The sequence below is a fragment of the Triturus cristatus genome, chromosome 12 (genome assembly GCF_964204655.1).
Source record: "Triturus cristatus chromosome 12, aTriCri1.1, whole genome shotgun sequence".
Lineage (NCBI taxonomy): Eukaryota > Metazoa > Chordata > Amphibia > Caudata > Salamandridae > Triturus > Triturus cristatus.
Genome location: NC_140595.1, coordinates 5,974,550 through 5,998,394, shown reverse-complemented (window position 1 = coordinate 5,998,394; position 23,845 = coordinate 5,974,550). Strand labels below are relative to the sequence as shown.

Below are 23,845 nucleotides of genomic sequence, written 5' to 3'. Positions count from 1 at the left end.
AGGCCATGATATTCAAAATGGAGTTCGGAAGTGGCCATCTTCGTGTGAGCGCGATGTCTACTGCGCAGACTCGGATGGCTCTGAAGATCTCCAGGCATCCTCCGGCTAGGGCACAGTGTTCCTCGTCAAGGATAGGAACGTGGAGGACTGCCAGAACTCAACCAGTGTGAATGACAGAAAAAGCAATGACAACCTGTCTTTAGAGGCCTGCATATTAATATTCGGACCCTTTCGCATGAGAACTGTTCAAACCACAGGATGACATCTTCGGTTCCGTGAGAAACAAGGAACTTTGAGAATCGCGTCCCATATTGCAAATTTTGGTAGCTTAGCCAATCAGAATCATCCCAAATTCAGCAAATGTTGCATGTTACCCAAACATTTATTATAAAAGGGGGGTTAGTGGAAGAGGGTCTAGTCTCGGGCATTCCAGAAGTGTGATCCAAATCTCCGTTGATCGATTTGCTTGCACGATTGTCTAGTCCTTTGGATATCTTTAGGACTGTGTTGTGCCGAGCGAAAATAACTTTTTCCTCCGGAGTAATTTGGGTCGTAGCCTGCATACGATCAGATGGTCATACCAGAAGGGATTTGATTTATGCAGGGCTGACAGGTTTCGGGGAAATGGTCGCCAGTATCAGAAATTAGGTAAATATAATTGCCATGCTGATTTGTGCCAATGTTTATTAAATTCTGATTGATTATAATGCTGATTATGCCAATGAGGGTGAAATTATTTAGATAAACTAAACATTTATTAACAGAAATTGAGTTTGTGATTCTTTAAAGGGTATTGATTAAAGGTTCTGAGGCTTTAAATGTGTTTCAGCTGGTTCTAAATCGCCATCAACCAGTCCAACTAATTGGTCCATCGACCAAGTGGTGGAGTGCCTTGATGTGAAGATTAGGAGTCTATCGATACTAAGGGTATTTGTATTATAATGTAAATACATTTTCTTCCTATAGGTAATAAGGTAGCCCCCCACTGTGAGAAGTTGGCCTGATATATGATATCACTAATTCTAGTGTATACCTTGTATCAGTCCAAACAACCCTTATGGTGATTGGTTGTAAAGTCAACCTTATAGACCAGCTATCCTAGTGGTAGCATGGACAAGAGCAGTCTTAGGCTAAACTCTGTATGGCATGTGAAGCCAGCTGTTAAACCATATGTAATCCCTTGAATACCAAATGAAAGGACACCACAACAGATATATATGAAAATAGAATGTATTTATTCTAGTCAAACCCTCAGCACTCTTTATGAGATTCGAGGTAAGTACAACACAGTCTTATTTAAGCATACATTAAGTCACACAGGTAAGTAATACAGTTAGGCCCTAGGGGCCACGCAAACCATATACTAAGTAAGTGGTATAAGAACCACTGTCACGAACACAGGATAGGCCTAGGCCTAGGGAATCGCTGGGGCTACACTATACTACCAAAGGTTTGGAAGTGGGAGGCCCACGGGATTCAGGTGCAGAGTGGAAACACTCACGCGTAATGACTAAAAGTCGATAGAAATAGTAGTTATTAGAAATTAACAGTTTTAGGACACTTCTAGAATATCTAGGAAGTCGAGACTTGGAAACTAGACCCTAGGATAGTCAATACCCTTGTGAGCACCGGAAAACTCAAGTTACCTAGCCCACGGGCTGCAGGTGCATAGGTGTGAACTTGCGTCGGGTTTCGTCGTTGACTCCTATGGATGCCTGAAGGAAAGTTGCTGACAGGCAGTCAGTGAAGAGTGTCCGGTGGATCCCAAGGATGGAATCAAGAAGGAAGGATACCTGCAAGCAGAAGGGACAGAGTCTAGGTCACCAGCCAGGAGCCGGGAAGGAACCAGGAGGAACCAGGCGATGTCGTGCAGATGCAGGTGAAGAGGTGAAGCTTGTCGCAGCAGCCACGGGTACCGGGAGACGTCGAGGACAACCAGGACCAGGAAGCGAGCTGTCCCACGAAAGCTCTTGCTGTCGGCGGCGTCGATGTCGAGTCAGGACCCAACAAGCCTTGGCAAGCGGAACCCACGCAGAATGGAGGACTTGCTTCTGGTGCAGACCAGGAAGGTCTGGGGTGCTTCTCTTTCACAGAGGAGCGGGTGCCAGTCTGGAGGAGCCGGACCAGCAAGATGAAATCAAAGGTTCGTCGTCGCAGAGGTCACTAGCCAACGGGCCAGCAACGGGACAACACGTCGAGCAACTCAGGTGCAGAAGGGCTCCACGCAGAACACGTGAAGTGTGGGGAGCTGATCTTCTTTGCAGATGGTGCTCGGGATTGGGGCTTCTCAATTCCCCAAGCACAGCCTCGAGGAATCCTCAGAAGTTGCGCTAGTCAGTTACTAGCCACTTTTCCCAAGTCGCCGGTTCACACGTCCCTCGTCGCCTCCACGGGTCTCAGCTTCGCTGCAGATGTGGATCTGGGTCAGAGGTGTCTGGAAGTCTCGGCGCTGGTCAGTCTCTGCAGTCGTCCCTCGTAGGATCAGTCGCAAAGCAAGCAGCGGTCGCTGGATGGTGCCTGGTTGCCCAGGGTGGTCACTCCTTGGCCACAAGGGAGATTTCTTCAGTCTTCTTCCTGAGGTCGAATGTCGAAGGTCCAGAGTTTCTGTTCAAGTTGCAGATTCAGGTTAATCTAATTTAGCAGGGCTCAGCTACCTACTGATATACTGGCCTAGTGGGCTGGGCTACCTGCAAGGTCCCTCCTATGGGTGGGACCAGGAAGGGGAGTGGTTACACCCCCATTCCTTTATCCAGTTTCGCGCCAGAGCTGGGGCTGGAGTGCCCCAGCGCCGGTTTGAACTGGACTATGCATGGGACACCTTGTGTGCCCCCGGCAGTGTCTAGTTTCTTTCATCCCTCCCTGCCCCAATACACTAAGTCCTGTCTGGGGTGGTGCTCGCACCTCCCAAGGCAGGAAGAAAACAAGTTACTTACCTGTAACTGTAGTTCTCCAGTATTGGACCTTTCATAGATTCACATGCCTGAATCATTCCCCGTCTCGACGACGGGGAATGATTCAGGCATGTGAATCTATGAAAGGCTCCAATACTGGAGTAAACCTATTGTCCAAGCCTCCCTCGCTGGAAGGATTCCCAGCAGCAGGAGGTCAGACTTGTGTCTGTGGCAGCAGCATCCATTTTGTGATGCTGGGGCTCTGGTTAACTTTAACCGGGTAAGTAGGTTTCAACATGTCTTCTCCCTCTAGAAGGGAGGAATAATATCCTCATTGCCAGAAATGGTATGGGGGTATTATTCCAAAGTGTTAGACACCTTACACGACATGTTTTGATAAAGCCAAACCATAGTTACCATAACCGTTTAAGATTATAAGGTACTTTATGAGTATATGTTAGGCTATATCATAGAACAGCTATAAGGACATGGTTCCGAAAGCTGCAGACAGGCTCAGCTCATGCTAGAGCACCATCTCACATGTTACCAAGCACTCTGCCTCCAGGATTGTTAAGGCCTGCCATAGGACTGGCTGATAGGTACACATGTGTCTATATATAAGGTAGGTATAGGAATACTACACCTAAGCAAGGGGTGATTACACAACCTTGCCCCAGCTGAGTGATCAGCCAGTTGTGTCACAATGGAAGGCCAGGCCAGGGGTGGCACAATACATGCTGCAGCCTCTGGTAGGCCTAGGGTACACCTATGCCCTGGGTACCTAAGGTACACTATATAGGGGCCAATAAGGTGATCCTAACCAATTGGGTGATGCACCTAAAGTACATAGTATAAATTTAGAGAGAGAACAGCTGGGCTGTGGGTCTGGTTGGCAGGCCCACAGCCACATCTAATTCGAAAACCAGTGAAGCAAAAGCAAAAAGTGGGGGTGAACATAGAAAGCAGACCCTACTCTCCTACACAACCCCCCCCCAAACTTAGGGACATTAAACTAACCTTGACCAGTTGAGTCTTCATGTTCTAAGTGGAAATATCTGGAGAGTCCATCTGCATTGGCATGGTCAGTCCCAGGTCTATGTTCCACTGTGAAGTTCATCCCCTGTAGGGAAATGGACCACCTAAGAAGTTTGGGATTTTCACCCTTCATCTGATTTAGCCACAAGAGGGGCTTATGGTCTGTCTGAATCTTGAAGTGAGTGCCAAACAAGTATGGCCTCAGCTTCTTCAGGGCCCAAACCACAGCAAAGGCCTCCCTCTCAATAGCTGACAAACGTTTCTCTCTAGGGGTCAGCCTTCTACTAATAAAAGCAATGGGCTGGTCTTGACCATCTACATTCAGTTGTGAAAGAACAGCTCCCACACCCAACTCAGAAGCATCTGTCTGGACTATGAACTCTTTGGAGTAGTCTGGACTTTTCAGAATAGGTGCACTGCACATGGCCTGCTTCAGGTCATCAAATACTTTTTGACAGCTTACTGTCCACTGAACTTTCTTTGGCATCTTCTTAGAGGTCAAGTCATTAAGTGGTGTCACAATGGACCCATAGTTCTTAACAAACTTTCTGTAGTACCCAGTCAGACCCAAGAAAGCTCTGACCCGAGTCTGGGTAATTGGAGGAGTCCAGTTCTTTATGGTCTGGATCTTGCTCTCCAGTGGTTGAACCTGACCCCCACCGACTAGGTGGCCCAGGTATACAACCTTGCTCTGCCCTATCTGGCACTTAGTGGCCTTGATAGTGAGGCCTGCCTTTTGCAGGGCCTCTAAAACATTCCTCAGGGGGACCAGGTGATCCTCCCAGGTGGAGCTAAAGACAGCAATATCATCAAGATAAGCTGCACAGTAGTCATCCAGACCTGTAAGGACTTGATTCACCAACCTTTGGAAAGTGGCAGGTGCATTCTTCAAACCATTTGCATTACCACAAATTGATAATGTCCTCCTGGGGTCGAGAAAGCAGTTTTGGCCTTTGCATTCTCAGCTAGTCTGATTTGCCAGTAGCCTGCTGTCAGGTCAAATGTGCTCAAAAACTTGGCAGCTGCCAGTCTGTCAATGAGCTCATCTGCCCTAGGTATTGGGTGGGCATCTGTCCTAGTGACAGCATTGAGACCTCTGTAATCCACGCAAAACCTCATCTCTCTCTTACCATCTTGGGTGTGAGGTTTTGGCACAAGAACTACAGGACTAGCCCAAGGGCTCTCTGAAGGTTCAATGACTCCCAGCTCCAACATCTTTTGTACCTCAACTTTTATGCAGTCCCTGACATGGTCAGGTTGCCTGTAAATTTTACTCTTCACAGGCAGACTGTCACCAGTGTCCACCTCATGGGTGCACCAGTTTGGCTGACTTGGGGTCAGAGAGAACACATGTCTGTAGGATTGGAGAACTTGTCTGCAGTCCTGTTGCTGATGATCAGTGAGGCTGTCAGAAAAGACCACACCATCAACTGAGCCATCATCAGGGTTCTGAGTCAACAGGTCTGGGAGAGGGTCACTCTCTACCTCCTGCCCCTCATCTGTAGCCATGAGTAAGCCCATGTCTGCCCTGTCAACATATGCCTTCAATCTGTTGACATGAAGCACCCTGTGGGGGCTTCTGGGAGTCCCAAGGTCCACCAAGTAGGTGACTTCTCCCTTTTGCTCAACAATAGTGTGGGGTCCAGACCATTTGTCTTGGAGTGCTGCTGGGGCCACTGGCTCCAACACCCACACTTTCTGCCCTGGCTGGTACACAGTCAGCACAGCCTTTTGGTCGTGCCAAGCTTTTTGGAGTTCTTGGCTTGCCTCAAGGTTTTTAGAAGCCTTCTTCATATACTCTGCCATCCTGGAGCGGAGGCCAAGTACATAATCCACTATGTCCAGTTTGGGTTGTCTGAGAGGTCTCTCCCATCCTTCCCTTACTAAACATAGTGGTCCCCTTACAGGATGCCCAAACAAAAGCTCAAAAGGGCTGTAGACAACCCCTTTTTGTGGGACCTCTCTGTAAGCAAACAGAAGGCAGGGTAAAAGGATGTCCCATCTTCGCCTAAGCTTGTCTGGTAAACCTTTTATCATCCCTTTTAGGGTCTTGTTGAATCTCTCCACAAGCCCATTGCACTGTGGGTGATAGGGTGTAGTGAACTTGTAGTTGACACCACACTCCTTCCACATTGCAGTCAAATATCCTGACATGAAGTTGGCACCTCTGTCAGACACAACCTCCTTTGGAAAACCCACTCTGGAGAAGACTCCAAGTAGGGTTCTTGCCACAACAGGTGCTGTTGTGGTCCTCAGGGGTATAGCTTCTGGATACCTGGTGGCATGGTCCACTATCACCAGTATAAATCTGTGCCCAGATGCTGTAGGGGGGTCCATTGGTCCTACAATGTCTATCCCCACTCTCTCAAAGGGAACCCCCACCACAGGTAGTGGTATGAGGGGGGCCTTTGTGGTGCCACCTGATTTGCCACTGGCTTGGCAGGTGACACAGGAGCGACAAAACTCCTTGGTATCTTCTGACATGTGAGGCCAGTGAAAGTGAGGGACAAGTCTGTCCCAAGTCTTGTTCTGGCCTAAGTGTCCTGCAAGGGGAATATCATGGGCCAAGGTAAGAAGGAAGCCTCTGAAACTCAATGGTATGACCAACCTCCTGGACGCACCAGGCTTGGGGTCTCTAGCCTCTGAGTACAGTAGCCCTTCATCCCAATACACTCTATGGGTACCTTGAGCAATCCCTGCAGCCTCAGCAGCAGCCTGCTGTCTGAGGGGTTCAAGAGAGGGACAGTCTAATTGAGCCTGCCTCAGATCTGCCCTTGAAGGTCCCCCTGTCCCAAGAAACTCAACCTGATCAGGTTCCAGTTCTTCTAGGACAGTTCCTTCAGGGCTCTCAGAATCATCCTCCTGTGAGGGCTGATCCACCAACCTGAGGCAGGGGGGAAGGCACAGCCTTTACCCTACTGCTCTTTCTCTTGGGTTGTGTCTGGTCCATTGTCCCAGGATCCAGCACTTGTTCCGTGTTACACTTTTCACCCTGTGACCTGGTCACAGCAAGGACATGTGCATCTATCCCCAGCATTTCTGCATGGGTCCTATACTCCACTTCAGACCAAACTGAAGTTTCAAGGTCATTTCCCAACAGACACTCTACAGGAAGGTCTGAACTTACCACAACTTTCTTGAGGCCAGTTACCCCTCCCCAGGAGAAGTTAACAATAGCCACACTATGGGAGGTAGTGGCATTGCTAGCGTTGGTCACTAGGTAATTCTCACATAGCATGATCTGTCCAGGGTCCGCAAAGGCAGGTGTCACCATTGTGACACTAGCCCCAGTGTCCCTGTAGGCCTGAGCCATTCTTTGTTTAATAAAAGGAGTCTGTCTGTACTTGCCCAGGTTACTGGGGCCTACAGTAGAGGACAAAGCTAAGTCCCCATCACAGATCAGAACAGCCTGAGTAGGTATTCTGACTAGGCCAGAATCCTCCTCAGTTCCCAGGGTTAACCCTACTACACCCTTTTGCTGGGAACCACCACTTACAGCTGAACTAGGGGGTACAGTTGCCTTAGGGGCAATGGTGGCTGGGGGCTTATCCTTTTTGGTGCACTCACTAAACCAATGTGAGTTGGACTTACAATAGTTGCACCATGGTTTCTTTTGGCCATCTTTCTTTTTATCCTTTTTGGGACCACCCTCCCCCTGAGCCTTTTGGGGGCCTGGTGAAGACTTCTGGTCTGTTTGTTTCTGATCATTACCCTTCTGGTCTGCCTTTTTCTGATCACCACCCTGGTTCTGTTTTTTCTGCTTAACTCTAGTCCTGACCCACCTATCTGCCTTCTTTCCCAATTCCTGGGGAGAAGTTAGGTCAGAGTCAATCAAGTGTTGATGCAACAGCTGGTTTTGTCAGTTATTAAGGATTTGTTCTCTCATGATCAAATAATACAATCCTGTATAGTCCTTAACATTACTACCCAATAACCAGCCTTCCACAGCCTTAGTGGCACAATCTACAAAGTCAGTCCAGTCCTGAGTCTGTGTCTTCTGGGTATCCCTGAACAACAACCTGTATTGTTCAGTAGTTAGGCCAAACCCATCAATCAGAGCACTCTTCAGGACAGTGTAATTGTCAGCATCCTCATCACTAACCGTGAGGAGCTTGTCTCTACCTTTCTCAGAGAAGGAGAGCCACAAGATAGCTGCCCACTGACTTTGGGGTACCTGCTGTACTTTGCAGGCTCTCTCCAAAGCAGTTATCCATTTGTGGATGTCATCCCCACACTTGTAGAGAGGGACAATCTTGCTCAGGTTTCTATTATCATAGGTCCTGTCTCTATTCTTAGGGATATTGCTGCCACCAGTGGGATCTAACCCACTTAACTTTTGCTCTCTGGCCAGAGCAAGCTTCTCTTTGGCAAGGGCAAGTTCTCCCCTTTCAATCCTCAGATTGGCTTCCCTCATTCTGGCCTGATGCTCTTTTCTCTGGGGGGAAGTCATTCCCCTGTGAGAAGAGGCATGGGAGCTATTAGAGACATGGGAGTGGATTGATTCCCTTGAAGGGGAATCTTCCTCTCCTGCTTCTCTGCTTAAGTCCACCTGAGGGTCTGAATGGGGGGACCCCATTCAGACTCCCATGTAGGCTTAAGTTAGCCTGGCTAAGTCTTCCTACTTTAACCTGGCTTTCTACCTCTTCTTCTGAAGTCTCCTCTGACTCATCTGTATAAGTATGGTGAGGGGAATCTCCTGTAGAGGGTAGGCCCTCATTGGTACTTAGGGTACCATCTTGGGAGGCTTTCTGAATATCATATTCTTCTAGGAGCTCCATTAGATAGATGAGGGTAGGGTTTGCACCCTGTTGTAACTTTCTGGAGGTACACAATTGTCTCATCTCCTGAAAAGTTAGGGTATCATATCTGGAGGGTATCTTTCTAGGAAGGCCCTCCCCTGAGAGAGTATCATCTTGATCTCCTCTCAGAGACATGATCTAGTGAGGGTGTGGTGTGTGCACCTACCTACACTAGTTGTATCTACTAAACCTCTCTAGTAGTTGTAGTCAGGGTGTGCTAGGCCCTTCAACCTACAACAACTAAGTCCAGTAGGACTTAAGTATTTATAATCTATGTTATATGTACCTAACAATATCTGTGTGATTTTTCAATTTAGTATCTCAAGATTACAATGGTATTACAACAGCAAGCTCAGATCCCAACCACTGCTCACCAATGTGAGAAGTTGGCCTGATATAGGATGTCACTAATTCTAGTGTACACCTTGTATCAGTCCAAACAACCCTTATGGTGATTGGTTGTAAAGTCAACCTTATAGACCAGCTATCCTAGTTGTAGCATGGACAAGAGCAGTCTTAGGCTTAACTCTGTATGGCATGTGAAGCCAGCTGTTATACCATTTGTAATCCCTTGAATACCAAATGAAAGGACACCATAACAGATATATATAAAAATAGAATGTATTTATTCTAGTCAAACCCTCAGCACTCTTTATGAGATTCGAGGTAAGTACAACACAGTCTTATTTAAGCATACATTACGTCACACAGGTAAGTAATACAGTTAGGCCCTAGGGGCCACGCAAACCATATACTAAAGAAGTGGTATAAGAACCACTGTCACGAACACAGGATAGGCCTAGGCCTAGGGAATCGCTGGGGCTACACTATACTACCAACAGTTAGGAAGTGGGAGGCCCACGGGATTCAGGTGCAGAGTGGAAACACTCACGCGTAATGCGTAAAAGTTGATAGAAATAGTAGTTATTAGAAATTAACAGTTTTAGGACACTTATGGAATAGCTAGGAAGTCGAGACTTGGAAACTAGACCCTAGGATAGTCAATACCCTTGTGAGCCCGGAGTACTCAAGTTACCTAGCCCACGGGCTGTGGGTGCATAGGTGTGAACTTGCTTCGGGTTTCGTCGTTGACTCCTATGGATGCCTGAAGGAAAGTTGCTAACAGGCAGTCAGTGAAGAGTGTCCGGTGGATCCCAAGGATGGAATCAAGAAGGAAGGATACCTGCAAGCAGAAGGGACAGAGTCTAGGTCACCAGCCAGAAGCCGGGAAGGAACCAGGAAGGAACCAGGCGATGTCGTGCAGATGCAGGTGAAGAGGTGAAGCTTGTCGCAGCAGCCACGGGTACCAGGAGACGTCGAGGATGACCAGGACCAGGAAGTGTGCTGTCCCACGAAGGCTCTTGCTGTCGGCGGCGTCGATGTCGAGTCAGGACCCAACAAGCCTTGGCAAGCGGAACCCACGCAGAATGGAGGACTTGCTTCTGGTGCAGACCAGGAAGGTCTGGGGTGCTTCTCTTTCACAGAGAAGCGGTGCCAGTCTGGAGGAGCCGGACCAGCAAGATGAAATCAAAGGTTCGTCATCGCAGAGGTCACTGGCCAACGGGCCAGCAACCGGACAACACGTCGAGCAACTCAGGTGCAGAAGGGCCCCACGCAGAACACGTGAAGTGTGGGGAGCTGATCTTCTTTGCAGATAGTGCTCGGGATTGGGGCTTCTCAATTCCCCAAGCACAGCCTCGAGGAAGTCTCAGAAGTCGCGCTAGTCAGTTACTAGCCACTTTTCCCAAGTTGCCGGTCCCACGTCCCTCGTCGCCTCCACGGGTCTCAGCTTCGCTGCAGATGTGGATCTGGGTCAGAGGTGTCTAGAAGTCTCTGCGCTGGTCAGTCTCTGCAGTCGTCCCTCGTAGGATCAGTCGCAAAGCAAGCAGCGGTCGCTGGATGGTGCCTGGTTGCCCAGGGTGGTCACTCCTTGGCCACAAGGGAGATTTCTTCAGTCTTCTTCCTGAGGTCGAATGTCGAAGGTCCAGAGTTTCTGTTCAAGTTGCAGATTCAGGTTAATCTAATTTAGCAGGGCTCAGCTACCTACTGATATACTGGCCTAGTGGGCTGGGCTACCTGCAAGGTCCCTCCTATGGGTGGGACCAGGACTGGGAGTGGTTACACCCCCTTTCCTTTGTCCAGTTTCGCGCAAGAGCTGGGGCTGGAGTGCCCCAGCGCCGGTTTGAACTGGACTATGCATGGGACACCTTGTGTGCCCCAGGCAGTGTCTAGTTTCTTTCATCCCTCCCTGCTCCAATACACTAAGTCCTGTCTGGGGTGGTGCTCGCACCTCCCAAGGCAGGAAACCTATTGTCCAAGCCTCCCTCGCTGGAAGGACTCCCAGCAGCAGGAGGTCACACTTGTGTCTGTGGCAGCAGCATCCATTTTGTGATGCTGGGGCTCTGGTTAACTTTAACCGGGTAAGTAGGTTTCAACATGTCTTCTCCCTCTAGAAGGGAGGAATAATATCCTCATTGCCAGAAATGGTATGGGGGTATTATTACAAAGTGTTAGACACCTTACACGACATGTTTTGATAAAGCCAAACCATAGTTACCATAACCGTTTAAGATTATAAGGTACTTTAAGAGTATATGGTAGGCTATATCATAGAACAGCTATAAGGACATGGTTCCGAAAGCTGCAGACAGGCTCAGCTCATGCTAGAGCACCATCTCACATGTTACCAAGCACTCTGCCTCCAGGATTGTTAAGGCCTGCCATAGGAGTGGCTGATAGGTACACATGTGTCTATATATAAGGTAGGTATAGGAATACTACACCTAAGCAAGGGGTGATTACACGACCTTGCCCCAGCTGAGTGATCAGTCAGTTGTGTCATAATGGAAGGCCACGCCAGGGGTGGCACAATACATGCTGCAGCCCCTGGTAGGCCTAGGGTACACCTATGCCATGGGTACCTAAGGTACACTATACAGGGGCCAATAAGGTGACCAATTGGGTTATGCACCTAAAATACATAGTATAAATTTAGAGAGAGAACAGCTGGGCTGTGGGTCTGATTGGCAGGCCCGCAGCCACATCTAAGTCGAAAACCAGTGAAGCAAAAGCAAAAAGTGGGGGTGAACATAGAAAGCAGACCCTACTCTCCTACACCCACATGTCCAGCGCTTCTCTTCCTCCTGTGTGCAGATTCGAGTGAGACGTATGAGTGTTGGTGTTATGGGCCCCACCCTGCTGGAGCAGCAGTTAGACATCTGGTTTGTCATAGAAACTACATCCTAGTATCTGCGAGACTACATTACATTTTGTAAAATGCAATATCTAATGTATGTTCTATTTTGAAGATGTAAATATATTTGTAATAAAGACTCACACACCTTAGTTGAAAAGTAAATGCAAGTTAAACTAACCAAAAGGAAATATACTATTTTACCTTATGGAGCCTCTGTTAGCTAATGTGATCACTGCAGCTGTCTTCGTGTGTGACGACTGAGTCACAGAATTAAATCCTGCTTGGTGTAGTGAGGAATAGTGCTACAAGGTCCCAGTCTGTGACAGAAAGCACTGTGAATGTCAATGTTTTAAAATTGTATTACAATGTATAAAAGACTGCAGCAAAATACTGATTAAGATAAAAACAAGTGCTTTAAAAATATACATTTTAGTGATAAGAATCCAAACTATACCGAACGTAAATATTTTTATATATGCCCATTAAAAGGGTACACTCCTTTTAATGGACACATATATTACCTCTCAGAAAGAATAAATGTTTGTCACCATGAAACAGAGTGACTCTATTAATTAAAGCCTACACTGGCTCCAACCATTGCACACATTTGCATTTCTTTCAGGTAAGGGGTACCTTGGTGAGAAGGCATGTTCCTTCTTTAGTTTTAAATCTGTTTTGCAGCACATGAGCCCTCCCACTCCACACACACTCTGTGAGTGGGCACTAGATCTCAGTTATGACAGTCTTGCTATGAAAAAGAACATGGGGTGCATATTTCTTGCTAGCATTAGGGCCCAGGACACCATTGTTCCGCACGGAACAGTGCCCAAGTAGCGGAAGGAGGGGGGATAAATGTGCTATTAGTGTGGTTATTTTTTGAGAAAGCCTGCTCTGGGCATCTGACCTATACGTATTAGCCCAGCTGAGTAGACAGCCTGCTTTGCAGAGCTGTGGGCATCTTTGATGCTGCAGCTGCATAAGAGCTCTAGGGCACACTTCCTGTGCCAGTGTTTCTTGGTGCAATGACCCAAGGGAGGGAGGACATTAAACAGAGGCGACACCTTGATTTGGGCATCAAAGAGATGAGAGGGTGAAGAGGGATGGGAGGGAGAGGGTTGGTGTGAGATGGGATCCCATGTTGGGAACGGTTAGAAGCGACAGCAAGGCAGCAGCTAATATTAGTGAAGCACGTACAATGACACTTTTGCCAAGGGGCCCACTGCATCACAATTATGAATGTTTTACAATATAATTTGAGCATGGGGGCTCATTTTCCTTACGAGCATTAGGACATATGACGCCATTGGTGCAAAATAACTGGGGAAGCATGCAGTAGATAATTTTCTTTCAGATAGAGCCTGGACTTGTTTTGAGATTGAAGTGATGGTCAGACATGGTGGAAAAGGAATGAAAGAAGAGGAAATAGCTTGTTTCTCAGGGCTACAGCCATCATTAGTGCAGCTGGTGGAGTGCACTGGGGCCCACAGCACCCCAATTATGGGCAGTAGTGTTTGTGGTCAATTCTGTTCTTGATTGGTGCTGCAGATTTAGTGTGGATTACGAGCTACAGTAAAGCACACCTGAAATGGTCTCATGATCCCTGCCCCCTGTGATCATCCCTCCCACTCCCCAAATCCTTGCCATATAGTTTTGAAGGAGGGGGGAAAACTTCAAAACATTTTGCTTAAGGGGGGCTCAGACCGAAATAGTTTGAAGACATCTGCTCTAGGGTAACCACTGCGCTTTTCAAATTTGTCTAACAAAACATAAAATAATATCAGAGCTTTTATTAGGATCCCTATGTTAGTCTATCTAATTTTTGTAAAGGAAAAGACCTAACTCTCATAGCTAAATCAAAGGTAATTTTTCTAATCCAGAGAGACCCCATGCCTCATGGTTTGTTCAGGGGTGGGTGACTACTATTGTGATACTTTCATCAAGGAGATTCGCCCTCCTAAATTCCTATCCCGCTCCTAAGTACAGCAGTCTCGTAGAGAGAAAGGGTCGCCCCCTCAGGCCGATGTCACATGGACACTATGGTCCCCTATAGAAGGGTAAGGGTATCCCCCTGAGGCTGGTGTCAAAGGGACCTATGGAAGAGTGAGGGTCACCCCTCAGGCTGATGTCACAGGCACCTATGGAAGAATGAGGGTCACCCCTCAGGCTGGTGTCACAGGGATCTATCGAAAAGGCACGGTCACCCCTCAGGCTGGTGTCACAGGGACCTATGGAAGAGTGAGTGTCACCCCTCAGACTGATGCTTCGGGGACCTATGGACGAGTGAGGGCCACCCCTCAGGGACCTATGGAAGAGTAAGCGTCGCCCCCTGAGGCTGGTGTCTCAGGGACCTATGGAAGAGGGAGGGTCACCCCTCAGGCTTGTGTCACAGGGACCTATGGAAGAGGGTCACCCTCAGGCTGGTGTCACAGGGACCTATGGAAGAGTGAGGGTCACCCCTCAGGGACCTATGGAAGAGTAAGGGTCGCCCTCTGAGGCTGGTGTCACAGGGACCTATGGAAGAGTGAGGGTCACCCCTCAGGGACCTATGGAAGAGTAAGGGTCGCCCCCTGAGGCTGATGCCACAGGGACCTATGGAAGAGTGAGTGTCACCCCCCTCAGGCTGATGCCACAGGGCCCTATGGAAGAGCGAGGGTCCCCTTCAGGCTGCCACAGGGACCTATGGAAGAGTGAGTGTCACCCCCCTCAGGCTGATGCCACAGGGACCTATGGAAGGGTGAGTGTCACCCCCCTCAGGCTGATGCCACAGGGCCCTATGGAAGAGTGAGGGTCCCCTTCAGGCTGATGCCACATGGAACTATGGAAGAGTGAGTGTCACCCCCCCTCAGGCTGATGCCACAAGCCCCTATGGAAGAGTGAGGGTCCCCTTCAGGCTGCCACAGGGACCTATGGAAGAGTGAGTGTCACCCCCCTCAGGCTGATGCCACAGGGACCTATGGAAGGGTGAGTGTCACGCCTCTCAGGCTGATGCCACAGGGCCCTATGGAAGAGTGAGTGTCACCCCCTCATGCTGATGCCACAGGGACCTATGGAAGAGTGAGTGTCACCCCCCTCAGGCTGATGCCACAGGGTCCTATGGAAGAGTGAGTGTCACCCCCTCACGCTGATTCCACAGGGCCCTATGGAAGAGTGAGTGTCACCCCCTCACGCAGATGCCACAGGGACCTATGAAGAGTGAGTGTCACCCCCCCCCCTCAGGCTGATGCCACAGGGTTCTATGGAAGAGTGAGTGTCACCCCTCACGCTGATGCCACAGGGACCTATGGAAGAGTGAGTGTCACCCCCCCCCCTCAAGCTGATGCCACAGGGCCCTATGGAAAAGTGAGTGTCACCCCCCTCAGGCTGGTGCTACAGGGACCTATGGGCGAGTGAGGGTCACCCCCCTCAGACTGATGCCAAAGGGACCCTTGTAATTGAGGGGCGCCCCCTATGGGTGGTGTCACAGGGACCTATGGAAAATAGAGGGTCGCCCCCTATGGCTGATGCCACCGGGCCCTATGGAAGAGTGAGGGGCGCCCCCTATGGATGGTGTCACAGGGCCCCATGCAAGAGTGAGGGCGCCCCCTATGGGTGGGGCCCCGGGTTCCACCTCGTGCTACTCCACAAGATGGCGCCGGTCGCCTTTTGTCTCGCGCAGAGACTGTCGCAGTGCGGAGGAAGGCGCGCGCCCGGCCAACGGAGCCAATCACAGAGCTCAAAGGCGGGCTCATGAATATTTCTATTCAAAGGCCTTAATTTAGTGCGTATGGACGATACCACTATCTTCGTGGCTCGCTCTCTATCCGTTGACTGACAAGCCTAAATTATCTACCACCTGGTTAATTTTAAAAAATAGTCTAATAGTCCGCGAAGGACTTTGTGCGCTTGGCGTACGTGTTAAGACTGCAGGGAACCCTCTAAGCGGTTATGGTAGCGCCCAAGCTGTGACGTCAGTTCGAACGTATGCTTTACGATGCGCGTGCCTGCAGTGGAGGTATATAACGGGCGGTGCGCAGCAACCATCCACCATCTTCTTTGAAACGTAGAACCTCGGTGAAGTCTGCTGCTCGATCTGGTAAGAACCGGGGATTGGAGAGGTGGACGGGAGGCCGCAAGGGGTGGAGGTGGGATCGGACGAGAGGCCCCGAGGGGTGGAGGTGGGATCGGACGAGAGGCCCCGAGGGGTGGAGGTGGGATCGGACGAGAGGCCCCAGGCCCGGAGGTGGGATCGGACGAGAGGCCCCAGGCTCGGACGAGAGGCCCCGAGGGGTAGAGGTGGGATCGGACGAGAGGCCCCGAGGGGTAGAGGTGGGATCGGACGAGAGGCCCCGAGGGGTGGATGTAGGATCGGGGCTGGATATGAGAGGGCCCCAGTGGGAGAGATGTAGGATCGCGAGGGGTGGAGGTGTCACCGATGCGGTGGGAGATGGCCCAGGAGGGGAGGTGGGCTCGGGGCGATTAGGGCGATGGATCGGAGGGGCCCAGTGCGAGATATGTAGGTTCCCGTAGGGCCTGCGGTTTGTTATGGGGTCGGGGAGGTCCATCTTCCCCGTCCCGGGAGATGGACGAGTGGCTCCGAGCGGTGGATGGTGACGATGGGTGAGCCTCGGCCGCGCATGTCTGATCTGGAGATAGACCGGTGTCCCGTTCCCGGGGGCGGTTGGTGGACGTGGGATCGGGGAGGTGGTTGAGAGGCTCCGGCTAGGGGTGGATGGACGGTGCAGTCTGCGGGGGCTGCTGCGCTGTGTCCCCGGCGCCATCTTGTCTCGGCCGCCATCTTGTCCCCGCGCGGTCCTCCGCCCTTGGTCCGGTTGTCTGACGCCCCCCTCTCTCTCTCCCCGCAGGAATCATGTCGTCCGATGATGGAAAGCTGTTCGTGGGCGGCCTGAGCTTCGACACGGACGAGCAGAACCTGGAGCAGCACTTCAGCAAGTACGGGCAGATCGCGGAAGGTGAGTGCGGCCACAGCCCCCGGGGTTAGCTATTGTCGGGGTGTCCCTATACCTCCTGTCTGCAGACCCTAGCCCCCGGGGGTGTCTTTTGTCGGTGTCCCCGTCTCTCCTGTCTGCAGCCCCCCGGGGGTGTCCCTGTCCCTCCTGTCTGCAGACCCTAGCCCCCGGGGGTGTATTGTTGGTGTTCCTGTCTGCAGCCCCGGGGGTGTCTACTGTCGGGGTGTTCCTGTCTGCAGCCCCGGGGTGTCCCTATCCCTCCTGTCTACAGACCCTAGCCCCCGGGGGTGTATTGTCGGTGTTCCTGATCCTCCTGTCTGCAGACCCTAGCCCCCGGGGGTGTCCATTGTCGGGGTGTCCCTGTATGCAGCCCCGGGGTGTCCCTATCCCTCCTGTCTACAGACCCTAGCCCCCGGGGGTGTCCATTGTCGGGGTGTTCCTGTCTGCAGCCCCGGGGTGTCCCTATCCCTCCTGTCTACAGACCCTAGCCCCGGGGGTGTATTGTCGGTGTTTCTGTCCCTCCTGTCTGCAGCCCCCCGGGGGGGGGTCTATTGTCGGTGTTCCTGATCCTCCTGTCTGCAGACCCTAGCCCCCGGGGGTGTCCATTGTCGGGGTGTCCCTGTTCCCCTGTATGCAGTCCCCTGACCCCGTCTCTCCCTCCTGCAGTGGTCGTGGTGAAGGACCGCGAGACGCAGCGCTCCCGGGGCTTCGGCTTCGTCACCTTCGAGAACCAGGAGGACGCCAAGGACGCGCTGCAGGCCATGAACGGCAAGACCCTGGACGGGCGGCAGATCCGCGTGGACCAGGCCGGCAAGTCTGAGCGCGGCGGCCGAGGAGGCTACCGGGGCGGCTCGTCCGGACGGGGCTTCCGTGGAGGCCGAGGCCGTGGTGAGCAGCGGGGCTTGTGATGGGTGCGGGAAGGGGGTTTCTGTGAGGCCCGGACTCCGGTAACCGTCTTAATTTCCTTCCCCAGGCGGAGACAGCTATGGCAGCAGCCGCTTCGAGTCCCGCAGCGGAGGCTACGGCGGCGGCGGATACGGGGGCTCCAGGGACTACTACAGCAGGTGAGGGGCTGTGCGCTGGTAGGGGCGAATGCCTGGGCTGTGAGGTGGTGGGGCAAGGTCTGGCGGCGCTGGGGTGTGTTATGAGTAGATTTAGGCGCTAATCTTAATCTCCTTCCCTCCAGCGGCAGGAGTCAAGGTGGATACGACCGCTCCGGAGGCTCCTACAGAGACAGCTACGACAGCTAAGGTAACCCTCATTCCCCTCTCCCCCATCCAGGGCTCGGGGAGGGCTCCCACCGTTGGCCGCTTACTGGAGGCGCAACTCTTCCACTCATTTAAACCCCCTCTTAATGCATGTTCAGCTCATGTGAATATTGAGTACATAAGACCAACCAGCTGCCCTTGGGAACCTGTGGTATGGGCCTTCACTCAGTCCGATTTTGGGAATTTAAAGGACCTGTGGTATGGGCCTTATCTCCAGTCCGATTTTTGGGAATTTTAAATCTACAATGCTGCTATGAGACCGCCAGTTTGCTTTCAGTGCCTTTACAACTTTGTGCCTGCTTCTTGTCCTCAGCTCACAACGATATTACCCTTCCTGACTCAAGATCGACCTTCCAATGGCTGTATTTAGAGAGAGTTATGGAGCCTCGCTGATTCGTTCTCATAGTCCACCTGCAATAGTATTTTTTTAGCTAATACTGTTCAATGTTCATCCTAGCGTCCTCGTTCATGAGCCAGTTACTTTACATTGGGGGCACTTTATTTTCTGGATCGAAGAGCAATGAGTTGTTACTGTTCGGGGTTTATTTATCAGTTTTATGGACTTCAGTGCCAAGGCGGGTGCAGCCTCGGCGCTTGTAAATAAAAGGGCACACCTCCTTGGCACACTCAGAGCTGGCTTCACTTGGGCCCGGCGGCCAGCATACAACCTTTATTAAGGTTCAATGTTCGACCTCCTTTTTTTATTTTGTACTGAAAGTATTTTCCTTTAATGCTGTATTGAAGTGACTACGGATTTCTTGTATCTGAATTTCATCGGCTTCACGAAGCCCAATTAAAAATCTGAAAAAGAAACGTTCTCCTGGCATTTCCCTTCGTTGCACAACACCAGCATTGCGCTTTGGCGGCTACTTGAAGAGATTAGTGTGTAGTGGGGCTAGAGGTACAAGCGGCTCAGCGTTAGTCCAGGGCTAGCCAGTGGCAAGGAGGCTGGACTAGTGTTATAGGACTTGTCTCCAGACAAGCGCCCTCTGCTCTGGGGTAAGCCGGCCCTTTAGTAACCCGATAGATTTTAAGGGGTTCAACACGAGAATGCCTTTTCTCTATTGTACGGGATGGAAGCGCCTCTTATGGAATGGCTTCGTCATTGATATAGTAACACTTAGCCTGGGTTCGCCGGGTAGCATAAGTCCTCTTTGAAAGGGAGGGTGGGTGGACTGTAGTGTATATGGCTAGTGAAGCACCACTGTAGCCAGGGTTTAAGGGGGCGCGATGGGTACCATAGAGGCGTCTCCTTGAAGGGTGGGCTGGGCTAGCGCAGATAACATGTCTAGTTAAGCACCGCTATAGCCAGCTTGGGTGGGCAGGGCCAGCGTGTAAGGGGCATGTCTAGTGGGACACCTAGGGTGGGCTTGGCTGGGCCAGCGTGGAAGGGGCACGTCTAGTTGAGCACAGATGTAGCCAGATCAGCAGCAGGATGTGCGGGTGGTTTGTGAATGCCTAAACTTGAATCCTCCGATAGCTCGAACACCGCTGTCCATGCCGAAGAAGTGTTGTGCCGCAGATTTCTTGACGAAAAGCAGCTCTTGGCTAGTTCATGTGCGACAGTAGCCCGGTGGGTGCCTCGAGGTAACTTCATCGCATCTTTCTGAGCTCATTCACTCTGTTCTGTGGCATCCCCTGTAGATGAAAGCCTCCGAGATCCTAATGCGAGCATGAAGCCCCTTTCTGTCCTTATTAACGAGGCCTGCTTGACGGCCGATGATTCATCTGTGGGGGTCCGAGTCCTTACTATCTATTGTCGGGGTGGGGGTTGTGCTGACGAGGTAGCGCCTAGTTCACATGTCCCTTCTGCATTTCAGGGCACCGAAGCGCTAGGCCGCGGGACGGGACTGCACTGAAGCAGCTTGAAGTGGCAGAGAAGCCTTTCCTTCGCTCCGTCGCTCCCCCCAAAGGTGAGTCTTATGCGAGCGCCTGCGGTGGTCAGTTGTCTGCTTTTGTGGGCCGCGGCCCTGTGCTCTCTGCTCCTGCAATGAACTGACGGCTCTTTCTCTTCTTGCAGTCCTCCGAGTTGCACCCGAGGAGAATCGCCAGTGACGTCGAGGACTTCTGGAGTGTTTATACTGTATTCTAGAGCTATATTTTTTTAAATAAAACTATTTTTATACATTTAAATTGTCGTACATGCTTAAAGTTTAGTATTAAGCTTTTGTCGCATAATTAAAGGCGACTAACTGATTTCCTTTTACTGCACAGGGGCGATGGTTGAATTTGTAGGGCGGAGGGTGCGCACCCTGATCTCTGGGGTGTGGGGCAGCGACAGCGCGTCCCCTTTGCCTGGGGGCACTGACGCCTCTAGCACTTGAATTATTTAGGGGCTTGTTGGGAAAATTGGCGCAAGGGACTTGTATATCTGCCCCTTACTTGTTTGCATCTCTGCCCAGTGGTGAACACCCGTTCAGCAATTAAAGATCGAAGGTACTCCGAAAGAGCTAACATGAAAGCCGTAAGCAGTCTATGGAGACGTCCGTACACCTGTTCTCTCCCCCCCCCCCCCAACCCGTAGCCTACTTCGCCCCTAATGTTGCTGGGGCGGTATTGCCGCACTGCCTCGAGCTGGGTGTACATCTGTAGGTGGTATGTAGCAGCAGGGTGGCGGCTTGCTGGGCTCTAGACGGTGCTGCAGAAGACTGCTTGCAAAGGCATGCTATCCTTGCCCACCACCGAGTTAACTACACTAGGTAATGCATGTGCCCCGTACCTTTATGGAAAGTCCAGGTGCCGGTTTCCATCTCAAGAGACTCCTACTCTGCCGATGACGTAATCTGAAACCCTAGCATTGGGCTCTGCCACTAACTGGACTTTAATCTTGCCAGGCCAGCAGCTCTGGTATAATTACTGTCTACATGTGGAGTGCCGTTAAGTAGGGTGGTGTGGAGTGGCATGGTGTAGTCCCATCTCCAAGTGGGTTGGAGGGACCTGCAGTGGTGTTGGGTGGTCTACATGGCAGATGTGTAGAGTGCTGCAACTTGCAGCAGTGGTGTAGCATTGTGCAGAGGAGTGGACTGGTGTAGAGTACATTCACGAACAGTGCAGTGATGAAAGGTGCACAGTTAAGTGGCAGTAGACAGTGCTATAAATTAGAATGGTGCAGTAGCATAGGCTGGTGGTGAGCAGTGTGGCATCCAGTGGACAGTGTCAGTAAAAGTTAAATGGGCTGGGGTATGGAAGGCACACAGACACAAATCACCAAAAACGAGCAGTGCAGGCGCACAAGTACTTGGTTCTTGCTCCATGGGAGGGTCAAACGTGTGAAGACCAAGCTCGCATACGGCGGGAACTGGCTTTAAAGCTGACCAATGATAAGCTATGGAGGCCCTTTGTGCGTAAACCTGTCGCGCAGAAACTGCGCGGTCTGAAACCTATAATTGGCGCCAACCTCAAATCCAATGCATAATTCTGCTTATCACAATTGCATCTTGCTATATATTGCCCCTTACAAGTCGCTTCTCTTGCATTGACACGATGTCCGATGTTAACTTGTTGTAAGCACCAGTCTCCCCACAGAGGACCCTCCAGTTGTGGCATACTCTGGCCTCCACCTCTGTCCCTGTGCAAAGGAGAAGTCAGATTGCTGCCACGCGTCCCTTCAGAAGAGCGAGCCCACACACTGAGCCCTGTACTTGGAGGGTTACTTGGTTCACAAAAAATAGGTGCTGCAAGTACCAAATACGAGATGGATGAACAAGTTGACATTTTCCAGACTAGTAGGTGAGTCACATATCGCCCTTTCGCATCCAAGACGCAAGAAAGTGGCACACATGTCCTTCACCTCCTTGCACCAGTGTCGGTGGTAACTCTCAGGATGCACAAGATATCATCCGTAAAGGCACAGTGCACGCCATACATGCATGCCCCCCCCCCGCCCCTGCGACAATCTAGTCTGGATCATCGCAGCAAACAAGGTGCTTTCTATCAATAGGGTTCACTTTACATGGAGCTGGAAGCCTCGCAGACTAAAGTAGCTTGTGTGCTCTGACATGGCCAGGGCCCACCCATATCCACCCCCTCACACAGACTAAAGTGCCTTCAGTGTGCTCCCATGACCTGGTCAGGCCACCTCTATATCCACCCCCTTACATAGACAATAGTAGTTTCAGTGTGCTCTCTGACATGGTCAGGGCACACCTGTATCCACCCTCTTCAGAGACTAAAGTTACTTCAGTGTGCTCCCGGACATAGACTGGGCTCACCTATATCCACCCCCCTCTCAGACTAAATGTTCTCTGACATGGTGAGGGCCCACCTAGATCCACCCCTTCAGAGACTGGAGTAGCTTTAGTGTGCTCCCTGACATGGTCAGCGGTACAAAAGGGGGTGGTGATGGACGGAGCATCAGAACCAATCAAACACTCACACCCAGTCAACAGATCTGGGTTTGATCCATCACCGTTCTTTAGCCCACTCTGCCACCCCAGTTCAGACATGGCCATATGCAAATCAGTCTGACCCTGTGCCTCATGGGAACAGTCCAGCCCGAACTGCCAAGCCATGCCTTCCCTGGACCGGAAACAAGCTTCCTAGGACCGGTTTCTGGCATTTCAGCCGTCTTCAGCCAGGCTTGCTTGAATCCAGTGGCAAAGTGAGCAAGGGACTCACGTCTGAGCATACCCTGCCAACTTATGGCGAACAAAGCGGTACAAAAGGGGGTGGTGATGGACGGAGCATCAGAACCAATCAAACACTCACACCCAGTCAACAGATCTGGGTTTGATCCATCACCGTTCTTTAGCCCACTCTGCCACCCCAGTTCAGACATGGCCATATGCAAATCAGTCTGACCCTGTGCCTCATGGGAACAGTCCAGCCCGAACTGCCAAGCCATGCCTTCCCTGGACCGGAAACAAGCTTCCTAGGACCGGTTTCTGGCATTTCAGCCGTCTTCAGCCAGGCTTGCTTGAATCCAGTGGCAAAGTGAGCAAGGGACTCACGTCTGAGCATACCCTGCCAACTTATGGCGAACAAAGCGGCTGACGAGGGCTGAAAGCCCGAAACCGGTCCTAGGATGCTTGTTTCCAGTCCAGGGAGGACCTGGCTTGGCAGTTCGGGCTGGACTGTTCCCATGGGGCACAGGGTCAAGACTGATTTGCATATGGCTGGGTTCAAACTGGAATGGCATGGTGAGCAAAAAAACGATGGATTTAGGCCCAGATCTCTGTACTGGGGTGAATGTATGACATTGTTCTGCATTCTGTCCATCAATTGTTGTTTTTGCCCCTGACATGGTCAGGGCACACCTGTATCCACCCTCTTCAGAGACTAAATGCTCTCTGACATGGTCAGGGCCCCCTATATCCACTCCCCCTTCAGAGACTAAAGTAGCTTGCAGTGAGTGTTCTCTCTGACATGGTCAGGGCACACCAATATCCACCCCCTTCAGAGACTAAAGTAGCTTCAGTGTGCTCTCTGTCATGGCCAGGGCCCACCAATATCCACCCCCTCACAGAGACAATAGTAGTTTCAGTGTGCTCTCTGACATGGTCAGGGCACACCTATATCCACCCCCTCTCAGACTGTGTGCTCTCTGACATGGACAGGGCCCACCTATCCACCCTATTCAGAGACTAAAGTGCCTTCAGTGTGCGCTGTGACTTGCTCAGGGCACACCTATATCCACCCCCATAAGAGACTAAAGTTACTTCAGTGTGCTCCATGACCTGGTCAGGCCACCCCTATGTCCACCCCTTTCAGA

General features: G+C 51.1%; 1 protein-coding gene across 2 annotated transcripts; it reads left to right on the top strand.

Annotated features, from left to right (window-relative positions):
• Positions 1-15,855: 15,855 nt before the first annotated feature.
• LOC146772145 (cold-inducible RNA-binding protein-like) lies at positions 15,856-20,268 on the top strand. Of its 2 annotated transcripts, none has more exons than XM_085639062.1 (7): positions 15,856-15,993; positions 16,763-16,870; positions 17,534-17,755; positions 17,841-17,931; positions 18,054-18,118; positions 19,956-20,048; positions 20,156-20,268. In XM_085639062.1, the coding sequence occupies exons 2-5, from the start codon at positions 16,768-16,770 to the stop codon at positions 18,115-18,117; spliced, it is 480 nt and encodes a 159-aa protein (XP_085495188.1). In that variant the 5' UTR covers positions 15,856-15,993; positions 16,763-16,767; the 3' UTR covers position 18,118; positions 19,956-20,048; positions 20,156-20,268. The 2 variants fall into 2 exon arrangements, with proteins under 2 accessions (XP_085495188.1, XP_085495187.1); XM_085639061.1 differs by having other exon boundaries at positions 18,449-20,048.
• Positions 20,269-23,845: the final 3,577 nt, after the last annotated feature.